At 40.1% G+C, this 19,773-nt stretch overlaps 3 protein-coding genes and 1 long non-coding RNA gene across 5 annotated transcripts; 1 reads left to right on the top strand and 3 right to left on the bottom strand.

Annotated features, from left to right (window-relative positions):
• Window positions 1-432: 432 nt before the first annotated feature.
• Window positions 433-7,125, bottom strand: LOC111367884 (PI-PLC X domain-containing protein At5g67130). Its single transcript, XM_022988976.1, has 8 exons — window positions 6,870-7,125; window positions 6,642-6,764; window positions 6,247-6,384; window positions 6,036-6,134; window positions 5,636-5,939; window positions 5,325-5,548; window positions 5,156-5,242; window positions 433-762 (listed from the first exon to the last, which is right to left on the bottom strand). The coding sequence occupies exons 1-8, from the start codon at window positions 6,966-6,968 to the stop codon at window positions 580-582; spliced, it is 1,257 nt and encodes a 418-aa protein (XP_022844744.1). The 5' UTR covers window positions 6,969-7,125; the 3' UTR covers window positions 433-579.
• Window positions 2,217-4,470, top strand: LOC111367885 (F-box protein At5g67140-like). Its single transcript, XM_022988977.1, has 5 exons — window positions 2,217-2,578; window positions 2,741-2,887; window positions 3,405-3,540; window positions 3,683-3,781; window positions 3,912-4,470. Exons 1-5 carry the CDS (start codon window positions 2,478-2,480, stop codon window positions 4,122-4,124), a joined length of 696 nt encoding a protein of 231 aa, XP_022844745.1. The 5' UTR covers window positions 2,217-2,477; the 3' UTR covers window positions 4,125-4,470.
• Window positions 7,126-8,355: 1,230 nt separating the features above from the next.
• Window positions 8,356-9,231, bottom strand: LOC111366534. Of its 2 annotated transcripts, none has more exons than XR_002697680.1 (3): window positions 9,140-9,231; window positions 8,674-8,751; window positions 8,356-8,594 (listed from the first exon to the last, which is right to left on the bottom strand). It is a non-coding gene; the product is annotated as an uncharacterized LOC111366534 (long non-coding RNA). The 2 variants fall into 2 exon arrangements; XR_002697681.1 differs by having other exon boundaries at window positions 8,356-8,589.
• Window positions 9,232-16,356: 7,125 nt separating this feature from the next.
• Window positions 16,357-17,514, bottom strand: LOC111366903. The gene is made up of 2 exons (XM_022987584.1): window positions 16,894-17,514; window positions 16,357-16,806 (listed from the first exon to the last, which is right to left on the bottom strand). Exons 1-2 carry the CDS (start codon window positions 17,512-17,514, stop codon window positions 16,357-16,359), a joined length of 1,071 nt encoding a protein of 356 aa, XP_022843352.1.
• Window positions 17,515-19,773: the final 2,259 nt, after the last annotated feature.

Here is a 19,773-nt window from a genome sequence, read left to right as displayed (position 1 = left end):
CTTTTTTTTTTTTTTTTTTTTTCAAAAACTCATTTTCAATCCCACATTTCACCGGACCCACAATTTTATCAATTTTTCAACACATTTCATTAACTTTTATCAGAATTTACTAAAAATCTGATTTTTAACTAAACCAAACATGGCATTTTACGAAGAACAAGCCAACAAGATAAAAATTGTGTATTTATTCTCATCAATGGAGCTAATGAACTTCAATCAAAACAAAATAGTCCAACCTGATGAAATCAAGTCAACTCATCTGATAATGTCATGGACGCAAAATATATGAAGAAAACAATTTGTATCCGTACAATAAACTATAGATGGAACGTAAAAGATACTTGAACCATGTGGTACTTCTCTTGTTCCTCTTTCTTGCTCTCTACATCAAACTACTCTGCTGAGTCCTCAGTGTTTGATTTTAAGAATTAATTTTAAATCTAGAAAACATACTTTTACTTTCAATCAAAATATTCATTCTATGTATTCTAACTCCAAAAATTTTACATGCTAGTACATTGAAAGGCAAACCCCTCGGGTTCAGCTCATTGTCAACGTGGACCTATATTTCTACACTGATTACAACAGATAGAATGTAATGAGAAAGGGGAATAAGCACAGAACAAATATACTGGGAATATTGACTGTTGAAGCAGCTCCTGTCAACTGCACAGATCCTGAGAAGCTCCCAGCACTACCAGGGGTTGCAGGAGTTGTGTTAGATGCATTAATAGTTTTACAACTTCCAAAAGGTGCTCCTGCCTGCAATAAGTCCATCAAATTTAGCTCTCTCAGTGTTCCCATTACGAAGGGGGGAATACGTTGTTGGTTGGTTATTATAAAGAGCACAAACATTTGGAGTTATTGGATCTTGACTACAATCAAGGGGAAGCTAGTTTGCACAAGAGATTAGAACTCCCGTAAAGATGATGGTTAATACATTATGAGATCATCTTTTCATTACAATGTGTCATCCTTTGAAATTAAAGCCATCAATTTAGACGTTTTATAATGTTCCTTCCGGTTAGTGGATAAAAAATTGATGAAACATTTTAAACTACAAAACTAAAAATGAGTGCCATTGGCCAAATGAAAATGATTTTTTTCCATAATTCAATATATATTTNGGATCTCTGAGGCATATTGTTTCACCTTTTGTATTTTCAACACCTAACACCACTGTCCCACCGGGCGTGCCAAATTGTTTCGCACGGGTTAAGTCGCTAACAATTAAAAAGGACCAGACGATTGTGTAAGGGATGAAATCTCTCGAGACAAAGTCCCAAAAAGGGGTGTTCTTTTATTGGCGATGAACTTTACAATTGGAAATGAAAAACAGCGTGCCTCCAAGGGGCGCAAGCACACGAGTTACAGAAAGAAAAGTGTTTAAGTCTAAAAGTTAAAGAAATGAAAATTACATATTCTCTGTTCGAGAGTTTTGGATTCGGTCCTTTGCTTCTACGTTCTTTCTCCCTTTTATACCTCATAGACGATCTCTTTGTGATTAACTGCTCTGAAAACTGTTTGATCGTCCTATAACTACCCACTTTCTTTGTAGTGGCCATTTTGTCATGAAACTGCCTCTTAGCCGCTGCCATTATCTTTCATCGTTCAACCGCTTTCGATTGAATTCCTTGAGTTGTGGAACGTGATAGGGCTACTTTAACAACTGCCTTGATAACTGCATTTCTTGATAACCACAATGCGTTATGTTTGTTGATACCTTGGGCGACTTGAAGGTTTGGGCGGGAATAGAATAACAGCTCTGGGCGACCGTATGACACTCCATTCGTTCAGATTCTGGGCGACTTGCAAACTTGGGCGATGGCGTTGCCGCACTCTTGGGCCCTTTATTTGGGCCTTCACCTTGATTCGTTCGATTGGACTTCGTTCTTTGGGCTATTTGATTTGGGGATCCTCCAATTGGGTTTTACTCCTTGGGCTATTCAATTTGGGCTGAGTTTTTATGTGTCAACAAAATATATTGTTATTGAGCAATCCAAATATTTGTGTTAAGAGTGGAAGTTACGGTCCCGTGGTTTATTACTTAATTCTTATTGAAAGGATTTTCAAGCAAAAATTTGCATCTTCCTCGTACAATTTATTTTCAAATTGTTTCTTTTGAAAGACTATATATCTGTTATTTTTTGTTTTATAGGAATCCTGTTCATCATAGAAAGAAAATATTACTACGCTACGTATCATAAGCAGACGAATTTTTCTAACACGTTTCTTCCGTTACCCTCTATTGTTTTTATCTGCACATTTACTTTTCAAAAGCTGTCATATTTACTTCCCTGTTCTTCAAGTATCAGAAATACACCAAAAATTTTCAGAACGATTTATTTATGTCTAGTTTCTGCTGTCATATGTACTGCCCTCTTCTTCAAGTAACAGAAATACACCAAAAAATTTCAGGACGATTCATTTCTGTCTAGTTTCTACCGATCTTGATTTTAATTGCGTAAGAAAAAATCATGAGCACTCGTGGAGATGAAGAACCGCATATTGATCAGCTTCCGATTGAACTATTGATCCACATATTTGATCTGTTAACTTCCTTCAAAGATTTGGCTCAGTAAGTCAATTCTTACATATCTTAAAACTTAAAAGGTTGATCCTGTGAAGAGTGGTAGCACGAGGCCTTATATGCTGGTTGTTTATTTTATAATCTTTCGATCGATAATCGATTGAATTATATTCTTAGAATTTGAGCTAATTTTCATTTTGGTGTATGCAGGGCGAGCAGCGTGTGTGGGAAATGGAGACAAGGCGTGAAGGAATCAATAGGTAGGCGTGAAAATTTGAGTTTTGCTGGATGGAAAATAAACGACGATTCAGTCACTCGCATGGTTCTGATAGCTGATGGGCTCAAGGAGCTTGACATGTAAATTCTATTCTTCTCTGTTTTCCTCATTTTCATGTGAGCTTTTCCAATGTGCTTCTGTGTGTGTGACTCGATTCTCCTGAGCTGCATCTATTGATTAAAGGCTAAACGCTCAAGCTCTCGGATTTGAAACTTAAGCTTAGAGAGGATACAAACTTGTGCATTTATTTAATCTGTTCTTCATGATTTGGAATCGCATCATTTCATTAATGTACGAATAGTAGTAACTATATTTGTAAACCGTGCTAATTTCTTGTGAGTTGAGATCAGCTATCTCCATTTTACTGTTTCTTCTTCTTCTATTATTATTATTATTATTATTATAATTTTTTTTATTTTTTATTTTTTAAAGGTAAAAAGGACGAAATGGGGATGATATCTGTCTACTTGCTGCATATAAAAAGTTTTCTTTGTGGAGATATAATTTACGATGTCTGAGATATGATTGTGCATTGCTTTGATCACCTAGTTAGTTTTATGGGGTTTCCTTTTATAACTTTTTATATCAAATGTTGAGATCAAGGAGCCGATGGGGTTGCCAAGTAACTGACCATGGTCTGCATCAGTTGTCTACAGCAAAATATATTTGCGATCTGTCATCGGTATCTCTATGGGGTTCGACTGTAATCACAGACAAAGGAGTTGTTCAAATGGTATGTACACAAGTCGTCCATTGCATTTAAGGTCATTCAGTAACGCATACCAAACTAAAATCAAATTTTCTGCGCCACAATCAATGCACTTTGTTTTTCCTGTCAGTTCTTTTTTAATAATTAGGTAACTTTGCTTTCACAGATTTCAAGAGCTACTTCACTGCAACACCTAAATATTGGTGGCACATTTATCACGGATACGTCCCTGCTAGCAATTGCAAATAGTTGTCCTCGTCTCGAGGTAAATTCCTATGTTGAAATAATCCCAACTAGTAAGGTGGACTCGCAATTGGACAAGGTTAAAGAATAAAAAGTTAAAAATCGTGTCCATGTATCATGCACTGACATTATTAGATTCAATTTTGTTGCAGACTATTGTTTTATGGGGCTGTCATCACATAACGGATAATGGACTTGTCACGCTTGTAAAAAAATGCCGCAAACTCAAGTCGATCAATGTATGGGACTTGAGGGTGTCGCATGACTGCTTCAATGGTCTGCTTACAATCAATCCAGCTCTTCAAATACAACCAAAAGAAATGCTACTAAATGATGAGAGGGTTCCCACATGGCCTGTCTTTTAAGGAAGCACGCTTTTACAGTATTACAACATGTATACAGTACGATCTATGTTAGAACGTGCAATGTCGGTCTAATAGAGTAGAAGGTCAACCGGAAGGACAATATCTCCAAAGGTAAAGGCCAACCATCATTCCAGAAAAGATAGTTTCGACATCCTTTGCAACTCTCTAGTAGTAACGCTGTAACTATCATCGTCAAAATTTTGTACTCGCCCCATTATTCATTGATCGAGTGCTTATCGTGCTTGACCAAATGTTGATTTGAAAGCATATTTACAAGAAAAAGAACAGAAACAGATGAAATATATTCTTGAAGGTTAAATGGATCTATTGACCTCGTCTTTTTACATTACTATGTTGAGACACTTGAATTGTTAGCGGCAGAATTTAGTTTACTTAAAATTTATATTGCAAGTTGATACTAAAATGGTTGAAGCCATACCGGTTGTAGAGGTATGCAAGAAATGCCCGTCACATTATTTACGGGATAACCGGCACAAGAAGGATCAAATTCGATTAAGAACTATACAAACCCTGATGAATTAATTCCATAATCCAGAAACACAACCAACCAAATAATTATTTAAGGATTCGCGGCTGTTGGTCTGAATTGACTACCAGGGAAATAAACAATTAGATAAAATGAAAAAATTTAATCTATTTGGAGTTTGCATTGTATTCAGTAATTTAATGAGCCAAAGTAGTCTCTATTCAATGGGGTTTGAACTGTTATCTGAATCAAGATTTTTTATTTTAAAATGCATGTCATTAACCCTTATCAAGTCTCAGCTTAGTACAGAGTAAGGAATCAGAATCATATTTTAATGCAGGTTACCTTCTGTTCATATAGACGCATCATTTATTTTACTCATAAAACTCTTTAACTTCAGAACAAGCGTTATCAAGATATATGTCAATAAGTTGTTTGTTGCATTTCTACTTCTCTTTTCTGCAGCTTTGGTTAATTTATCATTGATAAATTTGATTGCTTTGTAACTTACTAGTTACACTTACGAGAAAGACATAGGACTAACCTGGCATGAAGTGACGGTACTACACCCACATAATGATTGGCCATTCATTCTATCCACAACGTCAAAAACACCTCCTCCATCACTTCTCTGCATAATTTAAAAGTAACATCATGCTCTATGACATACAGCCATTAGTTCTATTGAAAGCTACGTTTTAAAATTCCAATACCATGTAAAAGTTCACTGCTACAAAATTGGGGATCACATTTCCTGCTGATTTGTAACAGGTTCCAGCCATATCAGCAAGTGGAGAAGAATGCTCTTTGCAAGCCTCATTCTGAACTGGAATTGTTGGGAAGTAGTTCATCAGAAAGAGAGAGGAACTTCTTGAATTGAGTGGCTTTGATTCCTTTCTGTTTGAGCACGAACCAGGTACCACCCCGGGATCCCCAGCTGAAACAAATCATTCTATAAGATTTCAACTGCAAAAGGACATATCAATCAAATTGACAAGCCATCACACCATCACATAGCACTTACACTCATTTTCCACCATGTACCTCCATTGGTATGCAATTCCTTCACCAGACTCCTTTGAAGAATCAGAAGTGAAAACAAGCAATCTATGATTATTTTGTACCATATCATTAACAGTGGGCCAATTCTGGCCCTTTTTAGGCATCTTTTCCACTGGATACCAATACTTGTCCAACCCCGCGTCACTAAATACCCTTGTCAACCCTTTTGGGGAATGCACATAGTCCTCAATTATTATTGTTACAATCTCTGAAGGATTTTTAGTCATGAATGCTTCAACTTCTTTTAACGTATTAATTGCAGGTTCCTGAAACATTGTGAATCAAGAACTTTCTAATATCAACATCAAAAGAATTTCACTTTGGCCAATTATTTAATGGAAAATTGGGGTTTAGTATATTACAAAAGAAGTAAAATTGTAGCATTGGCCTCGAAATGAGTGGCAGAGCCAGATATCATTCTGGAAATCATACATATCCAGCATCAATCCCCTCACTCCATTCTACACAAAACCCATTACACAAATCAATTTAATGCACATGAACACATTTAGTTTCTCTATGCATACTAAGCATGTAGAATATAAAACATATAAAAATTAAGAAATGGCGTACTGTCAATTGGTTGGTAACACTATCTTCTTGATTGTAGAATGTGATTCGCTGAGAACCAGTCAATAAAGGTGCATCCACAATGGAGAAGGCGTTATGGGTCATCAGCCATGTGTACTTGTTAAAGGGCAACCCACTTACCTATTACATTATTAGACATAATATAATCAAGTTATATACTTCGTTTCGAAATTTCCAGAATATAAAACCTTTCATCTGTAAAACATAGTTGACATCTAATATATATAAGAATTTATTAAAAAGACTGGACTATAGACTACTGAAATTCAAACTAGATATTTAAAAGTTCAATAAAAAGACAATTTAGAATCAAGAAAATCCTAGTAGAATTCTTGAAAAACAACAAAAGATATAGACTAGATAGAAGAGAATATTACTATGGAAGTGGGTATAGTGGCTTGGCCTCTGGTGCAGAAAGGCTGAGTCTTTCCAAGTGAAGGGCAGTTTCCACAATAAAGACCAGACCCACAATCAGCAGCAGTGGAACACGAATCAAGAAGCTGCAAAAATAGTCAAAATTCAGCTCAAATTCAGATCAAGACGTTCATAATGCACGGATCTATGAGCAGTCACACGCAAAGGAGAAAAGGAATTAGCAAATAAACCTGGGTATTGGCAGTGGGGATGAAGAAAAGAGGAATAGAGATTAAAAACAGTAAGATGAAGATACGGTGGCCATCTGCACCTCTGTTGCAAAGCTTCATACTGTGCTCCACTGCTCCTCCACAAAACACGCCAACATGGGAGGTGCACCGCGGGTGCAGAGTGGGAGGAATGAATACAGACTAATATTAAAGTAGTCTTGGTCTTGATTTATAAAAATCAGAAAGCAAAAGTTGAATTATATCACAGAGAGAGAGAGAGAGAGAGAGAGAGCGCTGTTGCTAACTTTCTGTTAGCCTCAAATTAATTTCATTAGACAATCTTAAACTTTTCTTACTTTACATGATAATCCTGTAATTTTTTTAATCCTATCTACTTAAACATGTCTACAAGTTATTAGCCCTCCTTTGGCTCCATTTTTTTTTTCCAATTTCAACGTTTGAAATAGTATTTTTTTGAAGAATGTATGATAGAAAAAGATTGAAAAGTTTTCGATTTACATAAAATATTATTTTATGAAAAATTGTATGGTTAAAAATAAAAGAGAAAAAAATGAAAGAGAATAGGGGCCAGACGAATACAAAGTTATATCGTATATGGAGTATTTCAGTCAATAATGTAATTCTTGTTTGGAACATAACAATTGATAATTTTTAAATGAGATATTCCCCCTTGTACACAAAGTATTGATCTTTTTATCTAATCCCGATGTGATAGGTCCTTATTTGATTTTGATAAACTCAAACTTTTACTAAATATTAAAAAATGTCGATGAAATATGTAAGTTGAGGGTTCCAATAAAATATATGACGACCGTGATTTTTTTTACCCATCCAACCAATTAATTAGTTTCTTGTAAAACTTGTTGAGTTGCTGTACATGGTTTTGACAATTTATTTAAACATTTGTACCTTTAGGTTAATTCTGACATGCTTTTTTAGTCCAAAAGTAGTTGGGCAATGGCACCTATATTTGCATTAATAAAGATGGGGATAAGTTTGAAAAGTTGAACTAACTGGCCTCTTTGAGTTCTCTTCACGTGGCATTGCATTTTCAACTTCCAACTCCTATTGTCTAATTTTAGTGGGTGTTTGAGCTGTATTTTTATAGAAAAAATGAATTTTAGAGTTGTAAATTAATGGAGAATGTGTGAATAAAAAAGAACGAAATTTTTTTGATTTATGTATAATATTATTTTAATAAAAATATGTGATTAAAAAAAATATATTTCAATAAAAATGAGAATCAAACGATGCCTAAAAAGCAGAAAATATTGTCTAATACTCAAACGTAGCCAAAATGTTGGGATGCCGCGTACAACCTCGGTGATTTCAACCGTATTCCACGGAAGCAGAGCCAATTATAAGATAACAGTTGGTGACATGGCAATAATTGCTGCTGCCCCAAGTCAAAGTTGCATTTATCTTAATTGAAATTTAATTATTTAGTATTAGTGACAGATAGTGATAGATGTAACATTTACTTGAGAGTTTTAATTCGAGAGAAAGAATCTACTACATTTTGTACCTTTACCACTTTGGTGAATACACGAAACACATACATTGTTAAAAGCAATGATTATGTTTTTATCTCGAAAAGAATGAAAAAAATAGAATCTCGAGGAAACGAATGTTCAATTAAGTGTGCGGCGTGCCTCTGAGCACGATAACTTGAAGGAGCACTATCTTCTCTTTTAGCACCTCTTTTATCGCGTTTACCACACTGTTCTAAAGTACAGATAAAGGTGAACTGAGAATTAGAAGAAAAAATAAGTCATGTATAAACCATAGTATATTTTGAATTTACATTCGAAAAAACGCCCCAGCAAAACATGAATCCAACGAGTATGACTATAAAATTCCGTCATTTGCTCCACTGGTGAACCTAGAACAATAATTCCACGGGCAATTAAATAGGAAAATAAATGAGAATATAAACTGATGCCAGATGCCTAGAAACGCAGCTATCAAGTTGGTTCAATAAATTATGTTGCATGTACGGGTCCTATTTCAAGCCACACACATTATAGGGGGTGGGGTAATATATATATATATATATATATATATTTTAAATAATCACCCACCCCCACTCCCTTACTCAGCATGTGAGTGGGCCTGTACAGGCCCTGTGAACATCAGGCATTTTTGTTGATACAATATGGTTGCTAAGTAACGGAGTGCTCAAGCCATGTGCAATATCCAAACAAGCAAGAATCAACAAAATATTCAAATGGTTGAGTTTTTATGTCTAGTGATGCTACCAAAAATCATACCTGCAGATTTTTCGAGCTTAATGATTTGGATTGAGCACGATAGTAGTCTTCCAGTACCTGAAACAAAGGCAACGAGGTATGTTCTCGTCGCCCCTCCGATGCTTAAGTCAGAAAGAGAATTATATGCGTGAGGCTATAGACTGGAGAATAATGAAAAACGTACATGAATAATGGCTCAAGGTTCTATATTTATAGTAGTAAGTGACATTCTCCTAGTGGGACTCAACTATCTAGGTGTCCTTATCTGTTGGAGTCCTGTGTAGTTAAGGAGTTGGTCAAATTCCATAATTATATGTGGGATAGAATCCTTGTGGGAGTCAAGTATATGGTTGAGTTAGAGTCCTAATTGCATAGGAGTTCTAAAAGGTCAACAATTGTAAGTTGTGAGGGGAAGGTATGCTCGAGGACTACTAATGCTCGAGCATAAGAATCGCAATATGTAAAGCAGCAAGACAGTAAGTGCTCGAGAATAACCCTCGGGTTGAGCATATGCTCGAGCACTCCATATGTGGAATTTGCGGGTTTATCCAAGATTTGTGGTCGGGATGAAATGATCGGGCATTCATGTATATCATAAAAGGATAGCGTAATCCTCGGGTTAATATGGTGGTCAGGTTATCCGAAATATCAGTATCATTGGCCCCCGTGCACATATGCTCGAAGCCTTCGCTCGAGGACATGATGCAAAGAGGCTTGAAACAAAAAGCTCGAGTGTTTTAGCTCGAGGACGTTTTTGAAGACAGGTGTTCAGAAGGGCTGGCGTGTACTGAGGTAAGCCCTAAATAAGAAAAGGCGGTAAAAATGGTAGGGGATGGATGTAGGACACGTGGCCAGATCTGACGGTTGGGGTAGTGACTTTTGGACTACCCGCTCCTGTTGCCTATAAATACCCTCTCCACATTTCATTTTTCACTTTTTACTCTCAGTAAACTTCTCTTGCTAATCGTCGGGATCAGAACTTTTGAGTTTTTAGGTGTCGACTTTAAGGTAAGACCTCGAGTTCTTAAGTTATTCTTTAGGTACTTTTTTTACCTAGGTCAGGATGTCTAGTAGTAGTAGTAGTGGGTCTTCGTCCTCATCCTCAAGGAGTACTCCCGAGGACATAGGATGCTCGATCATACCTATGGTCGTGCCTATTAATGCCCAACCTCAGGCACAAAGTATCTTGACCCCATTTAGGTACTCCGAGGTTCCTTGTAAGTTTAAAGAGCATCTAGTAATATCGATGGCTAGGGAGCACGGGCTCATGCCGAAGTGTGATATTAGGACGCCAGGGGGAGAGGATAGGATGGCCTTTGCTCGGGATGGAGAGTTTGTAATTTTTAGGGACTCACTAAAGGGTGGATTTAGATGGCCTCTGCACCCCTTTTTTGTGGCTTTATTGGTCGAGCACAACACGAGCCCTAGACAGCTCATGCCAAATGGGTGGAGGATGCTCACTTATTTTTTATAGCCTGTAGATACCTAAGAATTAACTCATACATCGATCTTTGTAGAATGGTCTTCGACTTGAAACAGCTACCTCAATATACTTGTTTCACCTACCTTTCCTCCCGAGGAGGTTTTAGATTACCGAGGATGCCCAGTTCATTGAAAGGATGGAAAGAAGAGTGGTTTTATGTCGTACCTCAGGATAGTGACCTTCCTTTTAGTCCTAGGTGGGTTTTGCCCGACACTACTAGGTTTTGTGAAGGCCAGGCCTATTTTGAGTCTTTATAAAGGCATGGGGTGATGTTAGAGAACCTTGAGCCTTTTGTTTATGATATAGATGACATCCTCGGGGATGACGTTCTTGATCTTGCGGATGTGAAAGGCACTGAGGGTAGGGATCATCTTTTTGCCTTCTTTCTTGTTGATCTGTCTTTGAATGTATAATTGTGCTCATGTCAATGACTTGTTTTTGCAGAGATGACTTTCGATCCTTCAGCCCTCAAACAGGCCGTGAACAAAAAGTCAAAGGCCCTTCAAGCTCAAGCTCTAGGTCAAAAGAGCGGGAAGAAAAGAGCTCGTGATTCAGGCCCGGAGAATATTAGGAGTGGGCCAGGTGAACCTTCTGCCCGGGGACAATCCCCGACCATACAGGCTCATGAAACTCCAACTGCCCCTCCTCGGTCACGTCCTTGGTCAAGGAATATATCCCCGAGGTTGTTGACCTTGACGATGAGGTCCCTCCAATGCCTTCATTCCAAAATCAAGATCCTGATTGATGTCCCCTGGTGTCGAGCATCGTGGACAAATATCGAAAGGTCCTCGGCTTTGACGAGGGCATGAAAGCTCTTGAATCCCTTACGCTGAAGGTAAGCTTGCTCGACTTACTTGGTGTAATTTATTGGTTTATATGATGTGATCGTTTAAGCTTGGGTTTATATAATGCAGACTTTAAGTATTGCCCAAGGCCTATCTATGAAGGGGAAAGACGAGGCACAGAAAACTGTTGAGCTCGAGGATACTTCTTGAGCTCATGAGAAGAGGATAGCTGACATGGAAGTTGAGTGCTTCCTTCTCCAGAGGGAGCTCGATGACGGGAAGAAAGACCTTCAGAGAGCTCGGGAAGAGGCTGGAGCGGCCAAGGGCGAGGCCGAGGATTTAAAGCTCGAGATCGAGCGTTTGAAGAGGGATTTTGAAACTCGTCTGACTGAAGCTCAAGGCATTGCGATCGAAGATTTTAAAACGTCCGAGGAGTTCAGCGGGCTGAAGGGAGAGTAGGCCATGGGCTTGTACTTCCACGCTTTGGAAGAGGCTTGGGCATTTTTGAGGTCGAAGCCTGACGCAAAGCCCGAGGATTTAAAGAGCATCCCTGAGGTTGCTGAAGACCTCGAGCTTTCAGAGTCCGAGGAAACCGTCGAGGACCAGGAGGTTGATATTGACGGTGAGGACTTGGCGGAAGAGCAAAGCAATACGGCCTCGGGAGAAAGAGTCGAGGACCTAGATTAGTTTATGTTTTTCTTCTGTTTTTGGATACTAAACTCTTGTACTTGATTAATCAGTTTTTGAAACAATGTGTTCTTCCCGAGCTTGACTTGCGTTTCTTGCTATGTTTATGTTTGCTCGAGCTTTAAGTTCATTTGAGAACTATACTAAGTGATGTGACCTAGCCCGACTTTAAGAGAATACATAGCTCAACGCCTAGACTAATTATATAACTCGACACCTAAGATGTACTAAACAGCTCGACACCTAAGATGTATTAATATTACGATGCCTAGACAAATTAAATAACTCGACGCCTAAGATGTATTAAATAGCTCGACGCCTAAGATATATTAATATCTTGATGCCTGAGTGAAGTTCTTGCCTTGACGTACTTATTCACCGACAACAAAGATTTATTTTTGTCATGCTCGATAAATAATACTCTTGAGGACTAAATTTTATAAAATCATTTTTGAAATTATGTGTTGAGGTCGAGCATTTAGACAAATTGCCTCGAGGACTTAATTGGTTTCATTTTTGAACACTATGCGTTGAGCTCGAGCATGTACACAAGTATCCCGAGGACTCAATTTGTAAAATCATTTTTGAACATTATGCGTTGAGCTCAAGCACGTATACAAGTGATCTTGAGAACTCAATTTGTAAAATCATTTTTTGCCATTATGAGTCGAGCATATTATGCATGTTTATCTCAAGGACTCCATGACAACGTGATTGTATCGACCTAGCGTGATTCCCGAGGACAGTAATGGCTTTTTTATAAGATCTCTCACACCATTGATCGGGCACTGTGTGATCGGGAATGTTACTTGAAGTGCTTGCTTAGGGCAAGACTTTTTGATTGCTTGCGTGGGGTAAGGCTTTTTGATTGCTTGTGCGGGGCAAGACTTGTGTTTCTTTCCTGGGACAAGGCTTTTTGATTGCTTGCGCGGGGCAACGCTTTTTGATTGCTTGCGCGGGCAAGGCTTTTAGCTAGATCATATTTTGACGAATAGTTTAATTCTTATTATACTTTAAAAATAGACTTGGCACGTAGGCCTGATGACTAAAAACGTGAACCTTGGCACGCAGGCCTGACTACCGAAAAATAAAACTTGGCACACAGGCCTGAGAATTGAAAATGTGAGCCTTGACGCACAGGCCTGACTACTGATAACTGGAAGACCAAGTTACTTGTAATATGTCTTTAAATTCTCAACGTTCCATGGTTTTGGAAGTGGTCTTCCTGATGTATCCTTTAAACTGTATGCGCCTTTTTGGAGTTGTCGTATGACTTCAAAGGGCCCTTCCCAAACTGGTCCTAGCTTGCTCGGGGCATGACCTGCTGCTTCGGCCCTTCTTAACACAAGGTCTTCGGCTCTGAATCTCCGCGCCCTCACTTTTTTATTGAAGTGCTTTGCTGTTTTATCTTGGTAGGAGGTCATTCTTAAAGTTGCCTGATCACGAACTTCTTCCAAGAGGTCGAGGTGTTCAGTGGTGCGCCATGCATCTTCGGCTCGAGCCTCCTTTGGCTGGGCAACCTAACTTCAACAGGGATAGTGGCCTCAATACCAAAAGCCAACATGAAAGGGGTTTCCCCCATAGCAGTTCTGTGGGATGTTCTATACGTCCAAAGTATGGAAGGTAACTCGTCAGACCAGGAACCTCTTGCATCCCCGATCCTTGTACGGAGGTCTTGCAATATAATCCGATTGGTCACTTCGGCGAGACCATTACTTTGAGGATGGGAAACCGATGTCAAACGGTGATCAACCCCTAGGTTGGAACAAAAGCTTTTAAATTGCGCATTGTCGAATTGCCTGCCATTATCAGTTATGAGGACTTTCGGTATTCCGAACTTGCATATGATAGATCTCCAAATGAAACTTCTTAACTTCGGCTCTGAAATTGTTGCTAAAGGCTCGGCCTCCACCCACTTAGTGAAATACTCTACAGCCACAGCCACAAACTTCAATTGTCCCCTACTTATCGGAAAGGGATCGAGGATGTCAATTCCCCACTTCTCAAATGGGGCTGTGCAACTAATGTTAGTGAGGTCCTCTGCGGGAGGGTGGATGACATTGCCAAATCTTTAGCACTTGTCACACTTTTTGACATATTCCTGGGCGTCTTTTTTCATGGTTGGCCAATAATATCCATACCTTATAAGCTTGAAGGCTAATGCCCGAGCTCCTTGATGGTTCCCACATACTCTTTCATGAACTTCTTCTAGGGCCTGAGATAATTCGGAAGGCCTAAGGCATCTGAGGTATGAAAGTGTGAGGCTTCTACGAAATAAAACTCCTTCAATCATGCAATACCTCGGAGCTTTGGACCGGATGCTTCTCGCTACTCGAGAATCTTCTGGAAGACTGCCATGTTTTATGAAGTCCACTTTGGGTTCATCCACGACGGCTCATTATCAATATCCATGACGCATGTGGTCTGATTGATGCTTGGCTCGATTACAATTTTGATGTGAACTGTCCTGTCAAGCCCATCTATTCCCATGAACACCAATCTTGACAAGGCATCGGCCTTACAATTCTCAGCCCGAGAAATTTTCACAATTTCACAACTCTTGAACTTTCTCTGGAGATCATGCACTTTCAAGCAGTATAAGCTCATCTTCTCGTCCTTCCTATCGAACGTCCCTTCGATTTGTCCAACCACCAACTGGGAATCACTATAAATTTTGATGTTTTCAAGCTCGATATTTATGGCGAGTTCCATGGCTATGATGACGGCCTCATACTATGCCTCATTATTGGTCGCCTCAAATTCAAACCTGAGTGCGCACTGAATGTTTATGAGCATGTCCGGGCTTATGATTATGACTCCTGCGCCCGAACCCGAGGAGTTTGATGCTCCATCTATGAAAATTTGCCACACACATATGCTCGAGCTAGAGCTACAATCTTGTCCCCGAGGCCTTGGGGTGAGTTCTGCAATGAAGTCAGCTAAGGCCTGAGCTTTGATTGATTGACGGAGCTTGAACTCTATGTCAAATTCTCCGAGTTCAATTGCCCACCTCAGTAATCTTCCTGAGACGTCTGGTTTTTGAAGAATGTGTTTTAGAGGTTGATTGGTGAGCACTACAATAGGATGCGACTGAAAATATTATCAAAGTTTTCGTGCTACCACTATCAGTGCAAGGGCAAGCTGTTCTGCCAAAGTGTATCTTGTTTCTGCATCAAGTAGAACTTTACTTACGTATAAATAGGTTGCTGGGCCCTGTTAACCTCTTTCACCAAGACACTACTCACTGCATTCTGAGATACGGCTAAGTATAAATACAGAGTATCCCCGGACTCGGGTTTGGTGAGGATAGGAGGAGATTCCAATGTCTGCTTGAGCTCCTGAAAAGCCTTCTTGCACTCCTTCTTCCATTCAAAGCAATGATTCCCCCTGAGGGCTTTGAAGAAGGGGAAGCACCTGTCTGCTGCCTGGGATATGAACCTGTTTAAGGTAGCTACCCTGCCTGTCAACTTTTGAATCTCTTTCTTGGTCCCTGATGATTCCATTGCTGCCAGAGCCTGAATCTTGTCGGGGTTGGCCTCAATCCCCCGATGAGTGATCATAAAACCCAGAAACTTTCCTGAAGCTACGTCGAATACACGCTTCTTCGGGTTGAGCTTCATCTTATATTTTCGTAGGGTGACGAACACCTCCTCTAGGTCAGATATGTGTTCATCCACCCTCTTACTTTTTACAACCGTATCATCCACATAGGCCTCGATGTTTTTCCCTATCAGATCGGCGAAGACTTTGTTGATGAGCCTCTAATATGTCGCCCCAGCATTTTTCAATCCAAATGGCATCACCCTATAGCAATATATGGCCGAATCAGCCATGAATGAAGTCTTCTCTTGGTCTTCTTTGGCCATGAGGATTTGATGACACCCTGAGAATGCATCTAAGAAGCTGTACAACTTATGTTCGGATGTGCTATCCACAAGATTATCAATCCTTGGTAATGGGTAGCTGTCCTTTGGGCACGCCTTATTAAGATATGTGAAGTCAATGCAGACCCTCCATTTACCACTGGCCTTTTTTACTAGAACAACATTAGCGAGCCAATCGGGGTATTGGACTTCCCTTATGAACCCCGCTCCCAACAATTTTTCGACTTCTTCCTGAATGACCACACGTCTTTCCGGCGCAAACCGTCTCTTCCTTTGCTTAACAGGTTTGGCCCCTGGGCTGATATTGAGTTTATGGATAGCTACTTCTGGGTCTATCCCTGGCATATCCTCCACCTTCCATGCAAAAACATCAATGTTGCGGGACAGACAATTGATGACTTACTCCCGGAGGTTGGCCTTGAGATCCCGACTAATAGTGAAGGCTTTTCCGTGCTCGAGCTCGACCACTTCCAATTCCTCAACGAGGGCCAATCTACCCCTTGGCTCGAGCTCGAGGTCTGCGAGTTGCATGATGTCAGCACTCATTCCTCGGATGCTAGTAACATAGCACTGTCTAGCCGCTGTTTGGTCTCCTCGAACTACTCCGATGCCATGACCTGTGGAGAACTTCATGGTGAGGTGGAAAGTTGACACAATAGCCTGGATCTTGTTCAGTAGGGGTCTTCCCAGAATAATGTTGTAGGCCATTGGGGTATTAACCACTTGGAATGGAGTGATCTCCGTCACTTGTGTACTACCAGTTCCTAATGTAAGCGGGAGCTCGACGATACCTTCAGGGATAATGACTCCACCACCAAATCCTTGTCGGGGAGTTTTTACTACTTTGAGCTATTTGGGAGAGATTCCCAATTTGGCGAAAGCCTCCTGTGACAGTATGTTCCCTGCACTCCCATTATCAACCAGAAGCATCCTTACTTCAAAGTTAGCCACAACCACAGAGACGACCAAGGCATCGTCATGAGGATATGATATTCCTTCCAAATCTCTTGCTCCGAAAGTGATGTATTTGACTTCATCACGGGATTCTCTTAGGGTATGAGCATGTTGGTGGGCATACTGCTTTCGCCCACTACTTGTGTCTCCGCCGGATGCTATGTTCCCAATGATAATATTAATGGTTCCGGCAGTTGGTTGAGCATTGCTTCCGACCCCAGGCTCTTTTCGATTGTCACATTCATTCCTTGGTCGTTTATCATGACCAATGTAATTCTTTAAAAATCCTCTTTTGATAAGGGCTTCAATTTTTCGCTGTAAAGCATGACAATCCTTTGTAGTATGTCCATGATTTCGATGAAATTCGCAATACTTGCTCCTATCTCTTGTGTCAGGGGGCGACTTCATCCTTGAAGGCCACTTTAATTCTTTCATATCCTTAACCTCCATCAAAATGTTTGTCTTAGAGGTGTTCAACCAAGTGAGAGGTGCTGATGGCGCCTCGTTCCTGCGCTTATCCCAGGGGACGAGATCATGTTGCCTCTTGTTCTCGGTCTTTTCATGGGAAGGACCAGGTCTCCTTGAATTTAGTGTTTCCTCCATATTAATATATTTTTCAGCTCGGGTGACGAGCTCAGTCACTGTCTACGGCGGGGTCTTTGATAAAGACATCTTGAAGGCTTCACATCTTACGGCATAAGTGAGGGCGGAGACAGCTGCTGTGATGTGAAGGTCGGGTATTTGAAACATTTCCTTGTTAAATCTTGTCATAAATCCTCGTAGGGTTTCAGTTGGTCCTTGGCAAAGTTGCATGAGAGAGGCCGCGGTCTTCCTGATTCGCTTGCTACTTGCAAAGAAGGCTGAGAACTTATCAGCCAAATCTGAGAATGAGGCTATGGAGTTGGGCTCCAATGTCGAGAACCAATCCCTAGCAGCATTAGTCAGCGTTTGTGGAAAGGCTTTGCGTATAACCTGATCTGGCCCAACTTGCAAGTTCATGACATCAGTGTATACATTGAGATGGTTGATGGGGTCGATCGCCCCATCATACTCTTTAATGCGAGGATATTTGAATCTATCGAGCAAGGGATATGACAATATCTCTGGCGTGAATGGAGTGAAACCTGTTGGCCCCCGAGCATTCCATTGCAGGCCAGCTGTAATTTCTTCTTGAATAATCCGGGCAATTTCACCGGAATCCATGGCGACCGATCTCGAGCCCGAGGCCATATTGTGAATACCCGAGGTTTCTACTTCGCCATTTGCGGGTTTTGGTGGTCGTACCCGAGCATCGACCATAAAACCGCCATGCTCTGCCTGCGCTAGAGACGGATGTGAATTTCTTTGATTTAATAGTTGCGTGAGTGTGGCCACCTGCTGACAGAGCTCTTTAAAGGCTTCGATTGTGATGACCGCTGGCAGAGGTGCGGGCACTCCTAAGGATTCTTCATGAGGAGCCGGTTGATTTTCGGTAGGATAAGGTATGGGCGCGGATGAGCTTGCGGGAGGAAGACTTGATCGCGTATTAACCATGGCTTTTGGTAGCGTTTTCCACAGACGCCGCCAATGATGCTACCAAAAATCGTATCTGCAGATTTCCTGAGCTTGATGATTTGAATTGAGCACAATTGTAGTATTCCGGTACCTGAAACAAAGGCAACGAGGTATGTTTTCGTCGCCCCTCCAATGCTTAAGTCAGAAAGGAAATTATATGCGTGAGGCTATAGACTGAAGAACAATGAAAAACGTACCTAAATAATGGCTCAAGGTTCTGTATTTATAGTAGTAAGCGACATTCTCCTAGTGGGACTCAACTATCTAGGTGTTCTTATCTGTTGGAGTCCTGTAAAATTAAGGAGTTGGTCAAATTCCATAATTATATGTAAGATAGAATCCTTGCGGGAGTCAAGTATATGGTTGAGTTAGAGTCCTAATTGCATAGGAGTTCTAAAAGGTCAACAATCGTAGGTTGTGAGGGGTGGGTATGTGATAAGTGTGTTTTTACACACTTATTTGGATCATAAACATTACTTAAACATGGAAAAAACGGTTGAATTGTAACTTAATCCAGTTAAATTTATGCATTGTAGGTAATTCAATGGAAATTGTGGAATTCAGGAGAAAAGAGCCGAAGAAGGACCAAAACGCAACAATTTGATAGTTCGAGGACCAAAGGTGCAAATATTGAAAAGTTGAGCTAAATGCAAAACGAGAGGGAAGACATGCCAAGTATGAGTTCAATGACAAAGCAAAATGAATGAAGAGGGACTGAAATGAAGACAATTGAAAGTTGGAGGACTAAAGCGCAAATACTCAAAAGATATGCCGAATGAGGGGCATAAGAATTGATGGTATCAATCATCAATTGGAAGATAAAATTTGTTGAAAAGATGAAAAAATCGAAGAAAGAAGTCAAGAGAAGCAACAAAGAAGTTCAGGGACCAAATTGAACAAACCACATAGATGGTTACCTCTATGCGACCGCATAGTGTAACCTTCTATGCGGTCGCATAGAGGGCTCCAGGGATTCAATGAACCCAAATTTTTTGATCTATGCGACCGCATAGATTCCTTCTATGCGGTCGCATAGAGTTATTTTCAACTCTCGGACGCAGTTTTTCGTTTTGGTTGAAACTCTTTTCCTACCTAATTTGGACGCGATATAAATACCAAAATTCATCATATGAAGGAGGAGAACGACGAGGGAGAAGGAAGAAACCAAAATTGGAGGCAAGAAACTTGATTTTGGATTCAATTTCACACGGGCTCGAGACGGGATTGAAGATTATACAACGGATTGAAGAAATTCCATACGGCTGTATTCTTATTATCTTTTAATTTCGTTTTTCAATTTCTTGATTT

The sequence above is a fragment of the Olea europaea genome, chromosome 18 (assembly GCF_002742605.1).
Source record: "Olea europaea var. sylvestris chromosome 18, O_europaea_v1, whole genome shotgun sequence".
NCBI classification, from domain to species: Eukaryota; Viridiplantae; Streptophyta; class Magnoliopsida; order Lamiales; family Oleaceae; genus Olea; species Olea europaea.
This window is presented reverse-complemented; position numbering and strand designations above follow the sequence as displayed.